Source organism: Theropithecus gelada, chromosome 2, assembly GCF_003255815.1.
Source record: "Theropithecus gelada isolate Dixy chromosome 2, Tgel_1.0, whole genome shotgun sequence".
Taxonomy (NCBI): domain Eukaryota; kingdom Metazoa; phylum Chordata; class Mammalia; order Primates; family Cercopithecidae; genus Theropithecus; species Theropithecus gelada.
The window spans coordinates 92609175-92630415 of record NC_037669.1 but is presented as its reverse complement, the minus strand read 5'-3'; the positions used below and the strand labels follow the sequence as shown (position 1 = coordinate 92630415).

General features: G+C 41.0%; 1 protein-coding gene across 3 annotated transcripts in view; it reads right to left on the bottom strand.

Annotated features, from left to right (window-relative positions):
* The window catches only part of SMARCC1 (SWI/SNF related, matrix associated, actin dependent regulator of chromatin subfamily c member 1), a 202416-nt gene that overhangs the window by 44353 nt on the left and 136822 nt on the right, over window positions 1–21241 (bottom strand). For all 3 annotated transcript variants that reach the window (XM_025374994.1, XM_025374993.1, XM_025374992.1), the window contains exons 22-24: window positions 11334–11389; window positions 7732–7846; window positions 6602–6756 (exon numbers count right to left, since the gene is read on the bottom strand). In XM_025374994.1, the coding sequence (XP_025230779.1) occupies window positions 6602–6756; window positions 7732–7846; window positions 11334–11389 (326 nt within the window). The remainder of the gene's footprint in view (window positions 1–6601; window positions 6757–7731; window positions 7847–11333; window positions 11390–21241) is intronic.

The following is a 21241-nucleotide window of genomic DNA, read 5'->3' as shown; positions in this document are numbered from 1 at the left end:
TAACTAAGACTAGGGCAAAAAGGGAACTATGTAGGCAAGAAAATATAGGTGTGGCTTTTGTCTAACGGGAATTACTTTTTTTTTTTTTGAGACAGAGTCTCACTCTGTCCCCAGGCTGGAATGCAGTGGCGTGATCTCAGATCATTGAAACCTCCGCCTCCCAGGTTCAAGTGATTCTCATGCCTCAGCCTCCCAAGTAGCTGGGACTACAGGCACTTGTCACTACGACTGGCTTAATTTTTGTATTTTTAGTAGACATGGGGTTTCACCATGTTGGCCAGGCTGGTCTTGAACTCCTGACATCCCTCAAATGATCTGCCCACCTCAGCCTCCCAAAGTGGGGATTACATTTTAAACACAGAATTCCCACAAAGTTCTTAAAAAGGTATAATACCTTGAACTGAAGTAGAAAGAATATAAACTGGGCCTAAAAGTAGAATGCAGGCCAACAAGCAAAACTCTGCTAATTTTTTAATGGAAAAGGAAAAAGACTCAGAAGAAAAAACTGAAAGCCCAGAGGGCCGAGTCAAACTGTGTGGAGAACAATTCTGCGAGTAGGACTGGGCCCTGATGAAGGAACTGGAAATGTGTGCCTGGCTAGATTTCAAATTTACCATGAAGTATGACTGTTTTATGTCTTCAATTCAAACCCTCCTTGAACGGAGTACAGTTAACCTTGATGTGTCTCACTCCTGTTATACTAGTCCAGAAAATCTTCAAATTACAGTATCAGCATTCAAGAAGCTGTAAATAGGTAAATAGGAATCACTCCTAAAGAGCCTCATCTGTACGTGGACCTGATTTACATAAGACTTCCAACCTCAGCTTGATATGATAATGAGATAAAGTCATGAGAGATCTATTTTTCAGTGGGGGAAAGGTATACAATTTATGATAAGAGAGCAGACTGTGGTGGGTTAAGGTGGCACATCTTCTACCTTGAGCTGTGCTCTGTGTCCCCTTACCTTGAATTTGGACAGAACATTTCACCAGTAGAGTAGGGCAGAAATTATGCTGTGTCAGTTTGGGGCTCCAAGTCATAAGCCACTGGCAGATCCCCCTCCTTGCTGCTTGTGACATTCTTCTCTCAAAGTTCTAAGCTTTGTAAAAAGTCCAACTACTCCTGGAGACCACCTTACACCTGCTTCTTAGAAAGGATGTACAGAGAGTGATGGTAGCCATCTCAGCCTAGGCATAGGCATATAAATGAAGTTGTCTCTGGCCCTCTATAATAGCCCAGCCATGAGGTAGTACTGAGTGACTCTGGTCAATGCGACATGGAGCACATTTTGCCAGCTAAGCCTGCCCAAGTTCCTCACTGCAGCATCATGACAGATAATAAAATGACTGAGGTTTTAAACGACTAACTTCAAGGGTAGTTACATAGTTTACATAGCAATAAATAACTGAAACAGGAATATAGCGGATGCTCAGATCATGGATTCTTGAAAGGTCTGGCAACAGTGATGACCAGGGTGTTTCAGGGAGAAGCTACAGGGAGAGGCCCAACCCTTAACATATTGGCTTTACAGAACCTGAGAAGAATGATGAGGTCTGGGATGGTGCCACAGAAGATATACGGCAGCAGTCCCCAACCTTTTTGGCAGCAGGGACAGGTTTCATGGAAAAGGGTGAAAGACAGTTTTTCTACGGGGCAGGGTAGGAGTGGCGGGTGGTTTCAGGACGAAACTTTTACACTTCAGATCATCAGGCATTAGATTCTCACATGAAGCACACAACCTAGATCCCTCACATGCACAGTTCACAAAAGGGTTTGCACTCCTATGAGAATCTAATGCCACCACTGATCTGACAGGAGGCAAAACTCAGGCAGTAATGCTTGCTATCACTCGCTCTGACACTCACCTCCCACTGTGTGGCCTAATTCCTAACAGGCCACTGGGGTTGGGGATCCCTAATACATGGAACATAGAAGAAACAACCTGAGATAAGTGATTAATGAGAAGTAATAATCCAGCTAGAATAGGGTTGAGGCAAATTTTGCATTACAAAGCATGAATTCCAACAAGTAGAACAGAAATTACTTTCTATGTAGTCATACAAAAATGAAACTGAACAGGACTAACTGTAGGCAAAATGATCAAATGGGCTATTTTTTCCTTCTGTCTCCTCTCAATAGGATTATTAAGGTATGGTAACAACGATCAACATGCTTAGTGTAAATCAATTTCAATCAACCCTTGTCTGTTAAAGCCTTGTGACTAAAATATATAATGACAATTTTCACACCTCCAGAAAGAATTTCATGCTGGAAGCAGTGGCTGACACTGGTAATCCCAGCACATTGGGAGGCTGAGGTGGGAGGACTGCTTGGCACCAGGAGTTTGAGACCAGCCTGGGCAACATAGGGAGACCCTGCCTCTACAAAAAATTTTAAAATTAGCTGAGTGTGGTGGCACATGTCTGTGGAACCAGCTACTCGAGAGGCTGAGGTGAAAGGATCTCATTTGAGCCCAGGACATGAAGGCTACAGCGAGCCGTGATCACATCACCACATTCTAGCATGCGCGACAGAGCAAGACCCTGACAAAGCAAGCAAGCAAGTGAGTGAGAGAAAGAAAAACAGAGGGAGGGAGAGAGAAAGAAAAAAGAAAGCAAGAATGAATGAAAGAGAGAAAGAGAGGAGAGAGAGAACGAAAAGAATGAGAAATTGCAGAAACAATGCATCAAGTTATGAGACGTTTCTGAGGGGTAAGAAAGAGTCTTCCCGTTGTCCCAGAGCTAATATCCAATTACCAGGTTGCCATGAATACAAACCTACTTACGCCATTTTGGAAAACGTGGACATGGGGTGGTTTGTAGAATAAATCCAAAGGAAGTATCTGTGGTTTTAAGAAAATGTGATCTCTGCTTTCTTGGAAGAACTGAACCTACTATTGCTGACAAAAAGAGAACATGCTCTAATATGGTGGATTTACAGTTTATTCTGGCAATAGTTCTGGGGCCTTCCTTCTCCTCTAAGCCTAAAGACACAGATGGTAAGGATCCAAAGCATCCAAACAATGGTACTTCTGCTTACACCCACACACCACTCCTTTAGTTGAGACAATTCACAGCCTGTCAGCAGGTGCAGTGAAAAAATGGACATGCTCTTGAAGAACCTTTCAGGGGGCAATAATAGAAGCCATAAAGCATGCCACCTCATCTATTTAGGAGATAGATCTAGAATCTCTAATTATCACTCCACGTCTGTATGACAAAAGATTCTTACGGAAAACTTTTAATAACAAAGCTGGTTACAGACACAGAAGAAGAAAATGAGAATAAGAGAAACTTGGATTGGCTATATAAGTTAATATTAATTATAGTAATTTCAGTGGAATCCTTACCCCCCTAATTAACATGTAGTATGAAAATGATTATGTGTGCTATCAAATTTATCAGATCCAGCTGTAAGTGGCACTGAAAAGTTCACACGTGCCAAGTCATGCAGCATGAGCATTTGTACACTTTCGTAACTCAGAGGGAAACCTAGGTGTTTTGAGTATGAAGATACGAGCTCCTAGTAAATAGAAGGAAGAGTGAGTGATGACGAGGGAGTGAAAATTCAGTGACCTGGAGAGAAATTCTTCTTTGGACACCTTTTAAATTTTGTATGGAATAGTGAAGAGGCAGGCCAAATGATCCATAAAAGTAGTTTCTCTGCAGTGAAGGAGTCAGGCCATTGTAAGATAATCAGTAGTGCATACCAGGCAAATCTTTTGTGCCCAAAGTTGCTCATATTAACAGCTATGAGGCCAGAGGAAAACATCATGAAGCATTTGTGAAACTTTAAAAAAAATTCTTTTTTGTAGAGATAGAGTCTCACTATGCTGCACAGGCTGGTTCTGAACTCCTGAGCAAAAGTGATCCTCCTGCCTTGGCCTCCTAAAGTGCTGCAATTACATGTGTGAGCCACTGCACCCAGCCTCGTGAAACTTTTAAAAGGTAATCTACCATTTCAGTTCTTCCTATGGCAACATATACTGACGCACAGCAGAGTGATAACAAGAGGAGACATTGGCCAGGTGAGGTGGCTCACACATATAATCTTGACACATTGAGAGGTCAAGGTGGGCAAATCTCTTGAGCCCAAGAGCTCCAGACCAGCCTGGGTAACATGGCAAAACCCAGTCTCTATAAAAAAAAGTTTTAAAAAGAGAAGAAATAATAGAAAGAAAAAACCATTCTCTGTAAGAAAAGAATGTCCGAAAAAGCGTAGATAGAGATAAAAGAATAAATTCTGTTTGGCAGAGCTACAAGAAACAGTTCAAGAAGGACAGGTAAGAAATGAGAGTTGAGAATTAAGTAGGGTCCTGATTATAGAAAAATCCTAAGTTCTCTACTAAAGAGTTTGAAATTGTAACCTGAGAGAGATAGGGAGGTTACTGAAGAAAGCAACATGCTCCTATTTACATTTTTAAAGATTTCTGTGAATAATGTAGGATTCCATTTATATGAAGTGAAAAAAAAAAAAAGGATAAACTAATCTACAGTGTAATGAGACAGACTAGTGATTACTCTCCAGGGAACGCAAAGTAACTGGAATAAGAGGAAGCTTCTGGAGGGGCTGGTATGTTGTTTATTAAAATGGATGCTTGTGACATGGGTGGGCTCAGTTTGTCAAAAATTCACAAAGGTGTAGGCTTAAGTATGTCCATTTACTTGAATGTGAGTTATACTTAAGAACAAGTTAAAAAGTAAAAAGATTACACTGGCTGCAGGTTAGAGAATGGGACTGAGAAGACAGGCAAAAGATTAAGAGATGCTGACCTGAGTGGGCAGTTGAACATTAGCCAGTGATCTAAAGCACCATGAAGGATTTGCTGGCTGAACAGCTATGGAAAATGAAGGAACCAAGAATAAAAAATGAGCTGAGGTTGCAGGTTTGAAGACTGAGGAAGGGCACAAAGGAGAAAGCCCTCTCCACCTCTAGCTCCTCATTTATAAGGTGAGAGTCTGGGCACGGTGTCTCACACTTGTAATATCAGTACTTTGGGAGGCTGAGGCAGATGAATCACCTGAGGTCAGGAGTTCAAGACCAGCCTGACCAACGTGGTAAAACCCTGTCTCTAGTAAAAATACAAAAGTTAGCCGGGTATAGTGGTAGGTGCCTGTAATCCCAGCTACTTGGGAGGCTGAGACAGGAGAATCGCTTGAACCTAGGAGGTGGAGGTTGCAGTGAGCCAATATCACACCACTGCACTCCAGCCTGGGGGGTAGAGTGAGACTCTAGCTCCAAAAAAAAAAAAATAATAATAATAATCCTTAAGGTCTCTGAAACACCTAATGACAGTATTACAGTAAGAACTTAAACAGCTCAGAGACAAAGAGATGCCCAAACACTCCAGGGTAGCAGAAGACAGACTAAAAAAGATGTTTGCAATGAAAAAGCAAAACCAGACAAATGGTGAAAAAGAGTCAAGTTATATTAGCCATCACTTAAGCAAGCATGTACCTACCCAGAGGTGAGGTGGATGTAGGGGAGATAGAACAACTAAAATTAGCTCAAGAATCAGAAAGATCAGGAGATATCTTACTGATTCTTGAGCTAATTTTAGTTATTAGGAAGTATTAGCTAGTTTTAGTTATTAGGAAAAAGGCAGGTAGTATGAATTTGTAGGACTTCAAGTTAGTATAATAACGATGATCAGCCAGGTAACTGTCTGGGTTGACTGAGCATTTGCTGCGGCCTGTAAACACCTCCCTAACCTCCATTGTCTCTATGTTAGATGGGTGGTCATTCAAAACAGTAATCTTGTAGTTTGAATTGGTTCATCACATCAGATTAAACACTTACAGAAGTAGTTCACAGTAGCTGAATGATCCAGGGAATTAAAGACTATGAAAAAGCATCTTTATTAAGAGATCAAAAACAGTTCAAAATAAAATGATTAGCAATGTTCTAGTAATCACTGTTTCTTGAAATGTGGTATCCTATAATGGAAGGAAACTACTTCTGAAGTAGAATGAAGAATAGGGGAAAAGATTTTTCAAAACTTTACATATTCATGTTTAGAATTACTTAAAATGTTAAATTAACACAGAGAGGAAAATAACATTCTCATGTCTTCTTAAATATGCTCTGCAGCTAATACTATAAATAGAAAAAACCACCCCCAGAAAAGCTGGCAAATTCAAGAAGAAAAAGAGCTATTTTAGGGTCTCTCTCTCCTTTCAGTCTGTAAGATCAGGGTGAAGTATTTAGGCAAGGAAACGGGTTTTTGTCTTGAAAATCATAAATATTTCAATCTGATAGAAATTATTGGAACAATAGTCCAAGATAAGTTCTGCAGGCAAATTAAAAACAAAATGATAATCAGTTCCTTAAAGAGACTTCAAAATTTGCCTTCATTCTCTGTAGTCTTTACAAGGCTAAATGATACAATGAATGGAATGAAAGTCACCCTTTAGACTGGATCTACTATTTCTATCGCCCTCCTCCTTCCTGTGGATTTCTTAACCTAGAAATGCCATTCAAGCAAATAGTCATCTTCTATTGGGAGCAAAGCTCTTTATACTAAATGTTCCCAATTAACTAAAAACAATACGACCATTCATGCCTTAAGAGAGCACTGGAAAAGGGCTGTCAGGGGCAAACCTTGGCTTTGGTAGCCGCTGAGGCAAGAGCAGCTGCTGCGGCTGTGGCAACATTTCCTTCGGAAATTTCATGTTCTACTTTCTTCTTCCCAGTATCGCTTTCTCTTTCTTTACACGTATCAGTGAGTTCTTTGTTCTCTTCAGTCTCCTTTTCTTCTGAAAATATCAGAAAGCTTTATTACTAGTGTGCCCAGTCTCGAAAATCCATCTTTCTCCTCACCTTCACCACCGTAACAAACTAGGACTGATGTGACAAAGAGATGTCAATGCTTTTTTCATTTCTTTTTTTTCTGAGACGGAGTCTCGCTCAGTTGCCCAGGCCGGAGTGCAGTGGTGCGATCTCGGCTCACTGCAAGCTCCGCCTCCCGGGTTCACGCCATTCTCCTGCCTCAGCCTCCCAAGTAGCTGGGACTACAGGTGCCCGCCGTCACGCCCAGCTAATTTTTTGCATTTTTAGTATAGATGGGGTTTCACCGTGTTAGCCAGGATGCTCTCAATATCCTCAATACCCGCCTCGGCCTCCCAAAGTGCTGGGATTACAGGTGTGAGCCACCGCACCCAGCCAATGCTTTTTTCTTTTTAAGAGTTCTGTTGAGCCATTCCATGCATTTAGGTTTGCCTCTATTGGGGGACATGTTTTCTAAACAGTACACTTGTTTTCCTATCATTTTGCTAAGTTCTATGTGGAGGTCCCTTGGATATACATATAAAGGAAAATTCAGGGGAACTAAGTCTAAAACCAACATACTTGCCCATCAGTCAATGAAATGCCCTAGGAACTCTAGGGTCTGTAGGAAATCAGAAGCTGACAACAGACTACTTCTGTAAGCCTGACAGGCATGATGGGGTGTATCAGCAACTGACACAGAAAATAAAATGGCAAGTCTGTGAAGTGACTTCAATACTGCTGAATAACTTGTTGTTCTACATATTAAAAGCACAGAGAAAAAGTGTAGCCACCAGCATTAGTATTAGTACCTATGTGATAAATGAAACTCAATTACATACTTACTGTTACATTAAGAAACAAACCCAAAATAAAGGGGAAATATTTCTATATAAACCACCTTCATTTCTCCAGTGCCTTTTACAGTTTCACATAAGAATATCTAAGGAGTTTCCTCAAATTACCTGATTTGGTATCCTCACTCACTTCACTATCCTGTTCCTTTTCACTATTTTTTTCATTTTCTCCATCTTGTGCTTTATCACCTTCATCTGTTTCATTTTCCACTTTGTTTTCTGCCTGAAAGGGATACAAAGCAAGAGGACAGGCAGTGAGCAAAAAAACCCCAGACCTTTTTATGAGTAATTATCTTAGACTAGCAAAAGGTTCCAATATTTTTGGCAAGAAGTAGACTAGATTCAAAAGTGACTTGTAGAGAACAGCTGGAAAAAAACTAATAAATTCTGAGCAATACTTTCTACCACTTCAACACTTGAGTGCTCACAAGATATTCCTCCGAAGCACAGAGTCACTGCCCTCTCTGCATACTCTGCTGTAAAGCAAGGTTTACAATGCCCAAAGGAAAGTGAAGGGAATGAACTGATATTATTTGTTGACTAAAAACAGGCCAGGCCGGGTGCAGTGGCTCACACCTATAATTCCAGCACTTTGGGAGGCTGAGGCGGGCGGATCACCTGAGGTCAGTAGTTTGAGATCAGCTGGCCAACATGGTGAAACCCTGTCTCCACTAAAAACACAAAAAAGAAATTAGCCAAGCATGGTGATGGAAACCTGTCATCCCAGGTACTCAGGAGACTGAGGCAGGAGAATCCCTTGAATGCCCGGGAGGCAGAGGTTGCAGTGACCCAAGATCACGCCATTGCACTCCAGCCTAGGCAGCAAGAGTGAGACTCCATCTCAAAAACAACCACCACCGGCCGGGCGCGGTGGCTCACGCCTGTAATCCCAGCACTTTGGGAGGCTGAGACGGGCGGATCACGAGGTCAGGAAATCGAAACCATCCTGGCTAACACGGTGAAACCTCATCGTATTCAAAAAACAAAAAAATTAGCTGGGCGTAGTGGTGGGCACCTGTAGTCCCAGCTACTTGGGAGGCTGAGGCAGGAGAATGGTGTGAACCTGGGAGGGGCAGCTTGCAGTGAGCTGAGATCACGCCACCGCACTCCAGCCTGAGGGACTGGGCAAGACTCCGTTTCAAAAAGAAAAAAAAGGAAAAAGAAAAAGAAAAAAAACCCCACCACCACCACACACACGTGTGTGTGTGTGTGTGTGTGTGCGCGTGTACTTAATAATTACTGATTTAAAGAATTAAGAGCTTTTAAATTTCACACCATCAACAAAGAAGTTGAAATACTGTTGGAGGCCGGGCGCGGTGGCTCAAGCCTGTAATCCCAGCACTTTGGGAGGCCGAGATGGGCGGATCACGAGGTCAGGAGATCAAGACCATCCTGGCTAACACGGTGAAACCCCGTCTCTACTAAAAAATACAAAAAAACTAGCCGGGCGAGGTGGCGAGCGCCTGTAGTCCCAGCTGCTCGGGAGGCTGAGGCAGGAGAATGGCGTGAACCCGGGAGGCGGAGCTTGCAGTGAGCTGAGATCCGGCCACTGCACTCCAGCCTGGGCGACAGAGCAAGACTCCGTCTCAAAAAAAAAAAAAAAAAGAAAAGAAAAGAAATACTGTTGGAAAAGTTGACAGTCTTTTAATACAGCCATCTGCTAACAGTTTCAGGAAGAACCATGAGAGAACATCAGTGATCATGCTTTAGAAACTGAAAAAACTGCAACTGACTATCACTGACTTCATGAGGCTATATTGTTTGCTTAGAGGCAGGGTCCCCATACAGTGCCTAGGGTGGTTTCAAAGTCCTAGTGTTAAGTGATCCTCCAACCTTCCAAGTAGCTGGGACTACAAGTATGAGCCACCACACCCAGCTGAGACTGTTATAGGAATTAAATGAAATAAACAATGTGAAGTACAAATATCATCTTTAGAATACTGCAGGAACTATAATCAATTTCATTATTACCCTCACCCTCCCCTTGACTATATACAATTTTAGAATACCACATGTAATCAAGACCTTCAATCCTGGCTTATATATATTCACTCAAATAGTGACTGACTGCTCACTATGTGCAGTAAAAGCATTAGGAATACAAAGGCCCAGAGGCTGGGCGTGGTGGCTCATACCTATAATCCCAACACTTTGGGAAGCCAAGGAGGTGGATCACCTGAGGTCAGGAGTTTGAGACCAGCCTGGCCAACGTAGTGAAACCACGTCTCTACTAAAAATACAAAAATTAGCTGGATGTGGTGGTGCGTGGCTGTAATTCTAGCTACTTGGGAGGCTGAGGCAGGAGAATCACTTGAACTCAGAAAACGGAGGTTGCAGTGAGCCAAGGTCGCGCCACGGCATTCCAGCCTCGGTGACAGAGTGAGACTCTGTCTCCAAAAAAAAAAAGGAATACAAAGGCCTACATCCTGACTTTTGTAACCTCCTGTTCTGTCACACCCATGATGCATTTACAGTCTCCTACAGAAGAGAGATTGAGCCACTAACACACTGGCTTTAGTGTCTCTCCTCCCCAACTAGTGTGAATCTTTGATTTTCTAACCTCTATTTCAATCTTTATATATATATATATATATATATATATATTTTTTTTTTTTTTTTTTTTTGAGACAGAGTCTCGCTCTGTCGCCCAAGCTGGAGTGCAGTGGCCGGATCTCAGCTCACTGCAAGCTCCGCCTCCTGGGTTCATGCCGAGTAGCTGGGACTACAGACGCCCGCCACCTCGCCCGGCTAGTTTTTTCGTATTTTTTTAGCAGAGACGGGGTTTCACAGTGTTAGCCAGGATGGTCTCGATCTCCTGACCTCGTGATCCGCCCGTCTCGGCCTCCCAAAGTGCTGGGATTACAGGCTTGAGCCACCGCGCCCGGCCTCAATCTTTATATTTCTACCTACTCTTTAAAACCTACCTCAAATGTCATCTTCTCATTAATTATTTTCTAAAGATTCTTCCGCAGTCAGTTAGCCCTCATAGGAAATCACTTATTATTCTGTCATTCTCTTCTGGCACAAGTATAGGACTCAAACCTTACAATCTGATATTCACAAGAACCACAACTTTTTTTTTGTTGTTGCTGAGACAGAGTCTCACTCTGTTGCCCGGGCTGGAGTGCAGTGGCACGATCTCGGCTCACTGCAAGCTCCACCTCCCGGGTTCACACCATTCTCCTGCCTCAGCCTCCTGAGTAGCTGGGACTACAGGCGCCTACCACCACGCCCGGCTAATTTTTTTGTATTTTTAGTAAAGATGGGGTCTCACCATGTTAGCCAGGATGGTCTCGATCTCTTGGCCTTGTGATCCGCCCACCTCAGCCTCCCAAAGTGCTGGGATTACAGGCGTGAGCCACTGCGCCTGGCCAAGAACCACAACTTTTGTATTCATATTCCCAACTTGTGTATTCATAGTCCCTCTTCTTTTGTGGGAAATTTGTATTCCTTCTTCTTCTAATACAATGAAATTAGATGTTTAAAATATAAAAGAAGAGGATAGGGAGTGAATATACCTTCTCCCCAGTGAATAAATGAAAAAAGTCCCATATTATATCTTGTGAGAACTATACCTTAAACCAGCAAAGTCCAAGTAGCAGACAGAATTACTTACAGTTCCCTAAGTGGGACTCAAAAACACCAAAAAAACAAACCATTATGCTCCAAAAAGGCATGCTATCTGTGGTTTTACTGCTGTGAGACTTTACCTTTTCAGGCTGCTGACCATCAGGGTCGGCTTCCATTTTTTCTTCTTCAGCTCCTTCTACAAGTAAAAGAATAAAAACAAGTACTCCAATGTGGAAAAAGGTAAAACTATTATACAACTGTAAGCGTGTCTGAAATACAAATATACACAGTAATACATACAAATATAGCCATACAGTCAGGCACAAAACACACTATATGATAAAGTTCAAAAACAGGTAAAAAGTAATCTATGGTGTCAGAACTCAGAACAGTGGCTAACAGGGAGAAGAGGTGAGTTATACAGAAAGCAGGTTCAGTGGGGAAATGGGAGGTCCTAGGGTGCTGGTACTTTCTGTTTCTAGGTCTGGAATTTGTAGAAATGAACTAGGCTGTCTGCTTATGATTTTCGATTTTCTGTATGTATTAAAATATAAAGGCAAAATAAAAATAATTCATTATTATTTAACAGATGCTTGACAAGTATATATTTTGACTCAGGTACTGGGGGAAACACTGCTGACCCAGATATTCACTGAAATCTCAAGAGGATAACATTTTGGCTAGACAGGACACAAACCAACAAGTCCAGCACAGTATGACAGAGGCACGTATCAACAAATTACAAGAGAAAATTATTTCACATATGAGAAAATTATTAATTTTCTATAATTTTAGGAACCTAATAAACTAATGTCAAACTATATAAGCAGCCAGGCATGGTCACTCATGCCTGTAATCCCAGCACTTTGGGAGGCTGAGGCGACTGGATCACGAGGTCAGGAGTTCGAGACCAGCCTGGCCAACTTGATGAAACCCTGTCTCTACTAAAAATACAAAAAAATTAGCCAGGTGCGGTGGTATGCACCTATAGCCCTAGCTACTCGGAAGTCTGAGGCAGGAGAATTGTTTGAACCAAGGAGGCGGAGGTTGCGGTGAGCCGAGATTGCAACACTGCACTCCAGCCTGGGAGACAGAGCGAGACTAACAAACAAACAAACAAACAGACCAACTAACTGTATAAGCAAAAACTGAGAATGGCAGGGAAGAAACAAAGACAAACATCATCATAAAGGATTTGAACATACCTCTCAATAAGATATAGAGCAGATATGAACACAGAAAAACGGTACAAATGTACATATGCTGAATTCTACATCCACCAATTAGGCAATAATACACATTAATTTCAAGCTCACACAACATTTTAAACATAGTGATTACCAATTAGGTCACAAAGTTTTGAGTCCTCACAAATTTCAAATAACCACTATCATACCGATCAATTTATCCAACCACAATGCAAAGAAATCAGATACTTAAAATATAAAAATAAACTTCTCTATGCATGGAAACTCAATTGTGGGAAGTAAAAGTAGTAATTACAGAGAATGTAAAGTCTTAGGTTTAAATCAGAAAAGAAATAATGGCTCAAAGTATATGAGCTCTATGTCCTTTATGATATAGCAGAAAAAGAAAACAATATAGAAGATAGGGAGAAAAAAAAAAAACAGAAAAAAAATACACTAGAGATTTAGAAAAATATACGAGAATTAATATTCCCAAATGTTGGTTCTTTGAAATGATTAATAAAAATTATAAATGTAACTGATCAAGAAAAGAGAGAGATGGCATAAACAAACTATATGAGGAATGGAAGAAAGATCACGACAGAACAAGGTCAAAAAGGAAGTGATAATATATTCTGAATAACTTTATTCCAAGTAAAATTTAAAACTTAGATCAAATGGGAAAATTACTAAAAATTTATTTTTATCAAACTGATTCCAGAAGACAAAGAAGTCCTGAATTGTCTTTATATTAGTTAGAAAAACTGAAATAACTATAAAACTTAAAAATACACTAGTCCAGATGTTTTATACTGGGAAATTCTACCAAACTCTTAGGGAAAAGATGATGACAATCTTACATAATCTTTCCTAGAGTATAGAAAAAGAGGGAATTCCCCTACCTCAGTCTATGATACCAGTATAACTTTGATTCACAAATCAAATAGGGATAACGGGTAAGAAATATTAGAGGACACTAGCCTAAATCTCATTTGTAATCACAAATGAAAAACTAAGCAAATTATATGAAAACAGAATAGAGCAATGTGTTAAAAAAGAAAACCTATACTAGACAGAGTAATATGAAGGATGACTTAATATTAGTACTCTACAAACCTATTTAATTAAATGCATGTACAGTATCTGACAAAACTCAGTATTGTCCATTATAAGCTCCTGGAAAATTAAGGCTACAAGGAAGGTTCCTGATCTCCAAAAGGCTGTTCTCAAAAATCCTACAACAAATAACATTATTCACTGAAAGATGCCAACAGTATTCTCTATATAAAATTAAGAGCAAGATAAGAATACAAATATTACTATTTCCCTTCAATATTGTCATACAGGCCAAAGCCAACACAGTTAATTAAGAAAAAATCTTAGGCTGGCCATAGTGGCTCATGCCTCTAATCCCAGCACTTTGGGAGGCCAAGGTGGGTGAATCACTTGAGTCAAGCAGTTTGAGACCAGCCTGGGCAACACTGTGAAACCCCGTGTCTACAAAATATACAAAAACTAGCCAGGCATGGTGATGAGCACCTGATCTCAACTACTCAGGAAGTTGAGGGAGGAGGATCGCCTGAGCCTAGGAGGTCAAGACTGAAGTGAGCTGAGACCTTGCCACTGCATTCCAGCCTGGACGACAGAGTAATACCCTGTTTCAAAGGAAAAAAGAAAGAAAAAAGGAAAGCTGAAAAGATATGCATAGAGTAAAACTGTCTACATACAAAAATCTGCAGAAAACTTATTAGAAATAATGATAGGGTTTTGGAAGGGAGTGAGTTATAAAATTACCATATAAAACCAACTGCTACATTTTGATATGTTAACAAAAAAAAATCTAGATAAAGACACATGAAAAAATAAAACTTGAATGTTATCTTAAACAAGACACAAAAAGCACTTAGGATAAAAATGACAAACAACACTTTAAAAAAATTACTCATGTATATTTTTAAGAGAAACGGTCTCCCTCTGTAATGCAGGTTGAAGTGCAGTGGTGAGATCACAGCTCACTGCAGCCTCAAACTCCTGGGCTCAACTGATCCACCCACCTCAGCCTCTTCAGTAGCTGGGATTACAGGCGTGCACCACTGTGTCTGGCTAATTTTGTTTATTTTTTGATAGAGATGGTGGTTTCACTATAATGCACAGGCTAGTCTTAACTCATAGCCCTAAGCAATCCAACCACTTCTGCCTCTCAGAGTGCTGGGATTACAGATGTGAGCTATCGCATCCATCCCTGAAACATATAACTATTAAAATCAAGGACTTCTCTTCATTAAAAGACTCCAAAAGAAAGAAGAAAGAAGTAGCATGTAGTGTAGTAACTTGCAAAAGATTAGTACATAAGATCTATACAGAAAAAGACAAATACTCTACAAAAGTAAGGAAGTCAGGAAGAGTTGCTTTACAGGAGTACATGTGACCAACAAATATAAGAAAAGATATTAGGTTTTGCCCAGTGCAGTGGCTCAGACCTGTAATCCCAACACTTTGGGAGGCCAAGGCAGGCGGATCACTTGAGGTCAGGAGTTCGAGACCAGCCTGGCCAACATGTGGAAACCCCGTCTCTACTAAAAGTACAAAAATTACTGGGTGTGGTGGCGCATGCTGGTAATACCAGCTACTCAGGAGGCAGAGGCAGGAGAATGGCTTGAACCCAGGAGGTAGAGGCTGCAGTGAACCAACATCGCGCCACTGCACTCCAGCCTGGGCAATAGGGCGAGACTTTGTCTCAAAAAAAAAAGAGAGATACCTAATAGAAGACCACGATGAAATGTCATTTTACACCTGCTAGATCAGCAGAGTCTAACACCAGAAAGGACTGGATCAAGTGTTGCTGCCTGAAATATGTAACAGCACATACACTTTGGAAAAAAAACTGAAATTTCCAGCCCACGTATGGTGGCTCATGCCTATAATCCCAGCAATTTGGGAGGCAGAGGCAGGAGGATCACCTGAGTCCAGGAGTTTGAGACCACTCTAGGCAATGTAGTCAGACTCTGTCTCTATCAAAAAAGCAAACAAACAGACAAAAAGCAATTAGCCACGCATGATGGTGCATGCCTGTAGTCCCAGCTACTCAGGAGGACTGCTGAGCCTGGGAAGTTGAGGCTGCAAAGAGCTATGATCACCCCACTGTACTTCAGTTTGGGTGGCAGAGCGAGACCCTGTCTGAAAGCAAACAAACAAAAAAACTGGAATTTCCTAAAATGTTGTTACTCATAGAACCAGTCCACAACAAAATAACGATTTGAGCAAGAAGTGTTCAAAGTTCAATATTCAAGAACGTTCACTACTCTTCCTTCACTGACAAATTCATCTGATGAAAAAGTGACAAATGACATAGACAGCAAGCTTAGTGATGCAAGCTCCTTATCTTGGCGTGTCGGCTGGTCGATCAACCACACTTTGAGTAGCACTGCATCTAAGAGACATCCTGTGCATGTGCACTGTGAGGCATATACAAGACAGTACATGCATGTGTAACATAGAAACCACTGGATACAACCCAAACTGCTCATTCAGTAACAGAATGGATAATTAAACTGGATTAGAATCACACAAGAGGATTTTACAGCAGTGAAAACAAACAGCTACATGCATAATGTAACCACATGAATAAATCTTAAAAACATAATATGGAGTGAACAACAACAAAAAATCAAGTTTCAGAAGTCTGACACGGTCACTTAGAGGTCCAAGAAAAAAATAAAGTCTGAATATATCATGTTTTATAAACTTTTAAAAAAAATTACATGTCACATAGTGCTTAAGTACATTTATGTTTGTGATAAAAGTTATTTTCACAGTACTTAGAATAACTCAAAATTCAAGATGCTTAGTGCTGGGAAAGGGAAAGTGAGAGAAGATATGGGAGGAACAGACTGATTCAAATTACTGGTAATGTTCTAATACTTAGTTCAAATGAAATATATAACCTGCATTAAGACACATTATAATATAATAATGAAGAGAGATGAACAAAAAACTAAACAACTAAATGCAGATGGGATTATAAAAAACCACAAAATGCAAGGCATGGGTGGCTCATGCCTATAATCCCAGCACTTTGGAAGGCTGATGTGGGAGGATTGCGGCCAGCAATTCAAGACCAGCCTAAGCAACAAAGCGAGACTCCATCTCTACAAAAAAATTAAAAATTAGCTGGGCATCGTGATACATACCTGTGGTCCTGGTTACTTGGGAGGCCGAGGAGAAAGGACTGCTTGAGCCCAGAAGTGCAAGGCTACAGTGAGCAATGATTGCCACTGCACTCCAGCTGGGTGACACAGGGAGACCTTATCTCTAAACAAATAAAAATTAAGGGCCGGGCACGGTGGCTCAAGCCTGTAATCCCAGCACTTTGGGAGGTCGAGACGGGCGGATCACGAGGTCAGGAGATCGAGACCATCCTGGCTAACATGGTGAAACCCCGTCTCTACTAAAAAATACAAAAAAAAAAAAACTAGCCAGGCGAGGTGGCAGATGCCTGTAGTCCCAGCTACTTGGGAGGCTGAGGCAGGAGAATGGTGTAAACCTGGGAGGCGGAACTTGCAGTGAGCTGAGATCTGGCCACTGCACTCCAGCCTGGGCAACAGAGTGAGACTCCGTCTCAAAAAAAAAAAAAAAAAAAAAAGGCTGGGCGCAGTGGCTCATGCCTGTAAAGCCCAGTACTTTCAGAGGCAGGGGTAGGACAGCTTGAGGTCAAGAGTTTGAGACCAGCCTGGTCAATATAGTAAAAGCCCATCTCCACACAGAAAAAAAATTAAAAAAAAAAAAACAAAATTAGCTGAGCACAGCAGCATATACCTGTAGTCCCAGGTACCTGGGAGGCTGAAGCAGGAGGATCACTTGGGCCTAGGTGTTTGAGGCTGCAATAAGCTATGACTGTACCTCTGTACTTCCGCCTAGGTGACAGAACAAGACACTGTCTCAAAAGAAAAACTTTTTTTTGAAATGGAGTCTCGCTCTATCACCCAGGTGGGAGTGCAGTAACATGCTCTCAGCTTACTGAAACCTCTGTTTTTCAGGTTCAAGCAATTCTCATGCCTCAGCCTCCTGACTAGCTGAGATTACAGGTGTCACCACCAGGCCTGGTTAATTTTTGTACTTTTAGCAGAGACAGAGTTTCACCATGTTGGCCAGGCTGGTCTCGAACTCCTGACCTCAAGTGATCCACCCGCCTCGGCCTCCAAAAGTGCTGGGATTATTGGCAAGAGGCCACGGTGCCCGGCCAATAATAACTTTTTAAAAAACTAAAAATTTTAAAAGGTTGGTTTTATACAAATAGGAAACAAGGATGAGATTAATTTCTGTATTTCTCAGTATCTTTATTAACTGTATCATCCTCTTGGTATTCCATGAAATGGCAAGATAGGGGAGTCAACCCAATCTTGACTTTCTTCGCTCTCTCACCTTCCAGTAGCAATTAGTCAATAATTTCTATCAACTCTATCAGTGAAAATATCTCAGGCTGGGCGTGGTGGTTCACTAGGAATTTGAGAACAGTCTGTGTAACAAAGTGAGACCCTGTCTCTACAAAAAATTAGCTAGACGTAGTGCTGCATGCCTAGGGTCCCATCTACAAAGGAGGCTGTGAAAGAAGGTTGCTTGAACCCAGAAGGTCTCTTGATCCTAGGTCAAGCCTGCACTGAGCTGTGTTCATGCCCCTGCACTTTAGCCTGGGTGACAGAGTGAGACCCTGTCTCCAAAACAAAACAAAACAAAACAAGACAAAAAACAACCCTCAAATATGCAGTCATACAGTGAATATGAGCAGACATTAGATGAAGATAAAGGTTCAACCTTCTTAAAATGAGTAAAACTGAAGTTAAATAAAACTGAAATAAAAATGACAGTAGCCTTAGGCTACCTGGGAGGCTGAGAAGGCAGGAGGATGGCTTGGGCCTAAGAGTTTGAGGGTACAGCAGGGTATCATTGTGCCACTGCCCTCCACACCGGGTGACAGAGTAAGAACTTGTTTATTAAAAACAAACAAAACCCCCAAACTTCACATTACTTTTAAAATTTCTTTCTAATCCCGTGACAGATTAAGTACAAATTACTTGTAAATAAATACGCATTAGGTCACCTTGACTGAGTTAGCTTAGAGACTGAATAAGTATAATGTGGGAGAAATGCAATATGATTTTTTTCTCACAAAGATATCTGCTTTTGAAATGACTACCCACCATCTGTAGGTCCACATTCCAAAAGGATGACACACCCACTTTCTGTATTGGTAAGGCAAGCCAAATTTGAAATCAATTCTTTAATTAGCTATGATTCCAAGATGAAGTTACATAATATTAATAGCTATTTACATGGTAATAGCACAGTTAGAGACAGACTCTCTATAAGTGGAAAAATCCAGAGACAATGCTCAGGTCTTTGTTTTGGTTTTTAAGATGGGGTCTCGCTGTGTTGCTCAGGTCCACCTGACTCGGACTTTTAAGGTGATGTCTGTTAAGCATTTAATGGTAGGGCCAGGTGTGGTGGCTCACACCTGTAACCCCAGCACTTTGGGAGGCCGAGGTGTGGGGATTCTTGAGGAGGTCAAGAATAGCCTGGGCAACAGAGCAAGACCCTGTCTCTAAAAAAATAAAATAAAGAATTTAATGGTGTGTTGTCCATCTCTCAAGATGCTATGTGGAACAGTATGTAAAGCAATTTCTATTCCACAAAATATTTGTTTAAATCTGCTATGTCTTCTTGAAAAAAGAAAAAGTCTCTCTTTGGTCTAAATTCTGGTCTGAATCATAAACCCTTAGGAGGCTGCAGCCTCTCCATGAATCTCATGTCATTTTGTTGTGGTTGATAAACCAACAGGTTAAAAATCCTTCCCCAAAAACATGTAACCTGACCCATATCTGCAGCGTTAAAGAGGATTAAACGACTTAAACAAGAAGGCATATAACTTAAACTAGTGGGTCATGTGCCAAAGACATTCTAGTAATAACATGGCTAGGAAAAACAGTATGAAAAAAGGTCTAATAACTATTTCCTAACAGGTTGAAAGAACTGGGAGAGGCATACTGGAGAAGAGATTTAAATGTTTGCCACATAGCTGCCTTTAAGGTAAGCATGTAATAATCATGCACTATGACTATTTGGCAGGAACCACCCTCCATTTTCTGCACTTCATTTGTAAACTGCCAGCAGTTATTTTCAAAAACAGACTGAATCATGCTACTTCTATTTTCTGATGACTTCCTAATATCTGCAAGGTAACAACCCTTCAAAATCAGTCCCATAGCCATCTCCAGAGCTGCATGCACTTGACCAGAGTACCTGCTCCCCACAGACCTCTTGGCAATCATTCCAGAATATGCCACCTACATTCATTTTTTTCCCCCTTACTTGTTCCTGTATAAAAGGTCACATCCTTTGTGAAGACTTCCCTAAAGGACCCAAGCAAAACTAATAAGTGTTTCTTCTGCATGAGTCTCTACTTAAAGTCAAAACTATTTTCATAGTAACATTAAGATGTTATTTGCCTTTGCATTCTCATTCTCACACAGATTTAGAGTCTGACACTTTAGAGGCTGCATGATGCACAATGAAATGATCAGTCAGAGAGCGAAAACAATGCACTCGTGAATTCTTTCAAAAGTTCCTCAGTCTTGATTTATATTACAGATGGTACCTGACTTATAATGGTTTGACTTGTGGCATTTCAACTTTACAATGGTGCAAAAGCGATACGCATTCGGTTGAAACCATAATCTGAATACCCATATGATCATTCTGCTTTTCATTTTTGATGTAATACTCAGTAAATTACACGAGACATTCAATACGTTAGTAGGCTTTGTGTTACATGATTTTGACCAACTGTAGGCTAATGTAGATGTTCTGAGCATGCTGAAGGTAGGCTAGGCTAAGTTACGTTTGGTAGGTTAGGTGTATTAAATGCATTTTCGACATATTTTCAACTTATAATGGGTTTATCAGAACATAATCCCATTGAAAGCCAAGAACCATCTGTATAGCAAACATCAACAAACATAATCCATATAAACTGAAGCATCTGGGGTTCTCCTAGATATTTTTTAAGAGTATAAAGGAGTCCTGAGACCAAAAACTTGGAGAACTTACAGTCTCATAGATTTCTGTCTCGTCAAAAGCAGAATGAAGCACATGGCAGGAAGCCAGTCAATACTTCTGTGAGACTGATCACGTCACTCCCTATATTTAACTGCAAGGATTTCATAAAGCCAGCAATACACAGCCCAAGCTCACAACCTTTGGCATCACAATCTCTATAACCTAGCTACAACCTACCTTTGTAGCCTATTCTTTCTATGTCCTTATTTGAACTTTGTATTGTGGCCAATCTAGTTTATTTCCCATTCTCTAAATAACTTCCCATTTCTGTTTCTGTGACTTCAATCACATTGTTTTACAGAATCAAATACTTTCTCGAATCTGCTCAGTGACATTCTAAACCTCTTTTACTTTTTTTTGAGACAGAGTCTCATTCTGTTTGCCCAGGCTGGAGTGCAGTGGCACGACCTTAGCTCACTGCAGCCTTTGCCTCCTGGGTTCAAGTGATTCTTATGCCTCAGCCTCCCAGGCTGCTGAGATTATAGCGTTGCGCCACCACACCCGGCTAACTTTTGTATTTTTAGTCGAGATAGAGTTTCACCGTGTTGCGCAGGCTGGTCTCCAACCCCTGACCTGAGGTGATCTGTGTAACTCAGCCTCCCAAAGTGCTGGGATTACAGTCATGAGCCACCGCGCCCAGCCTTCTAAGCCTCTTTTTCTACGTTCAGCTCAAATACTACTTTATTTGTGAAGCATTCCTCCATCAAAAATTACACGATGCCTTTTAAGAATTCTTTTTTTATTTTTTA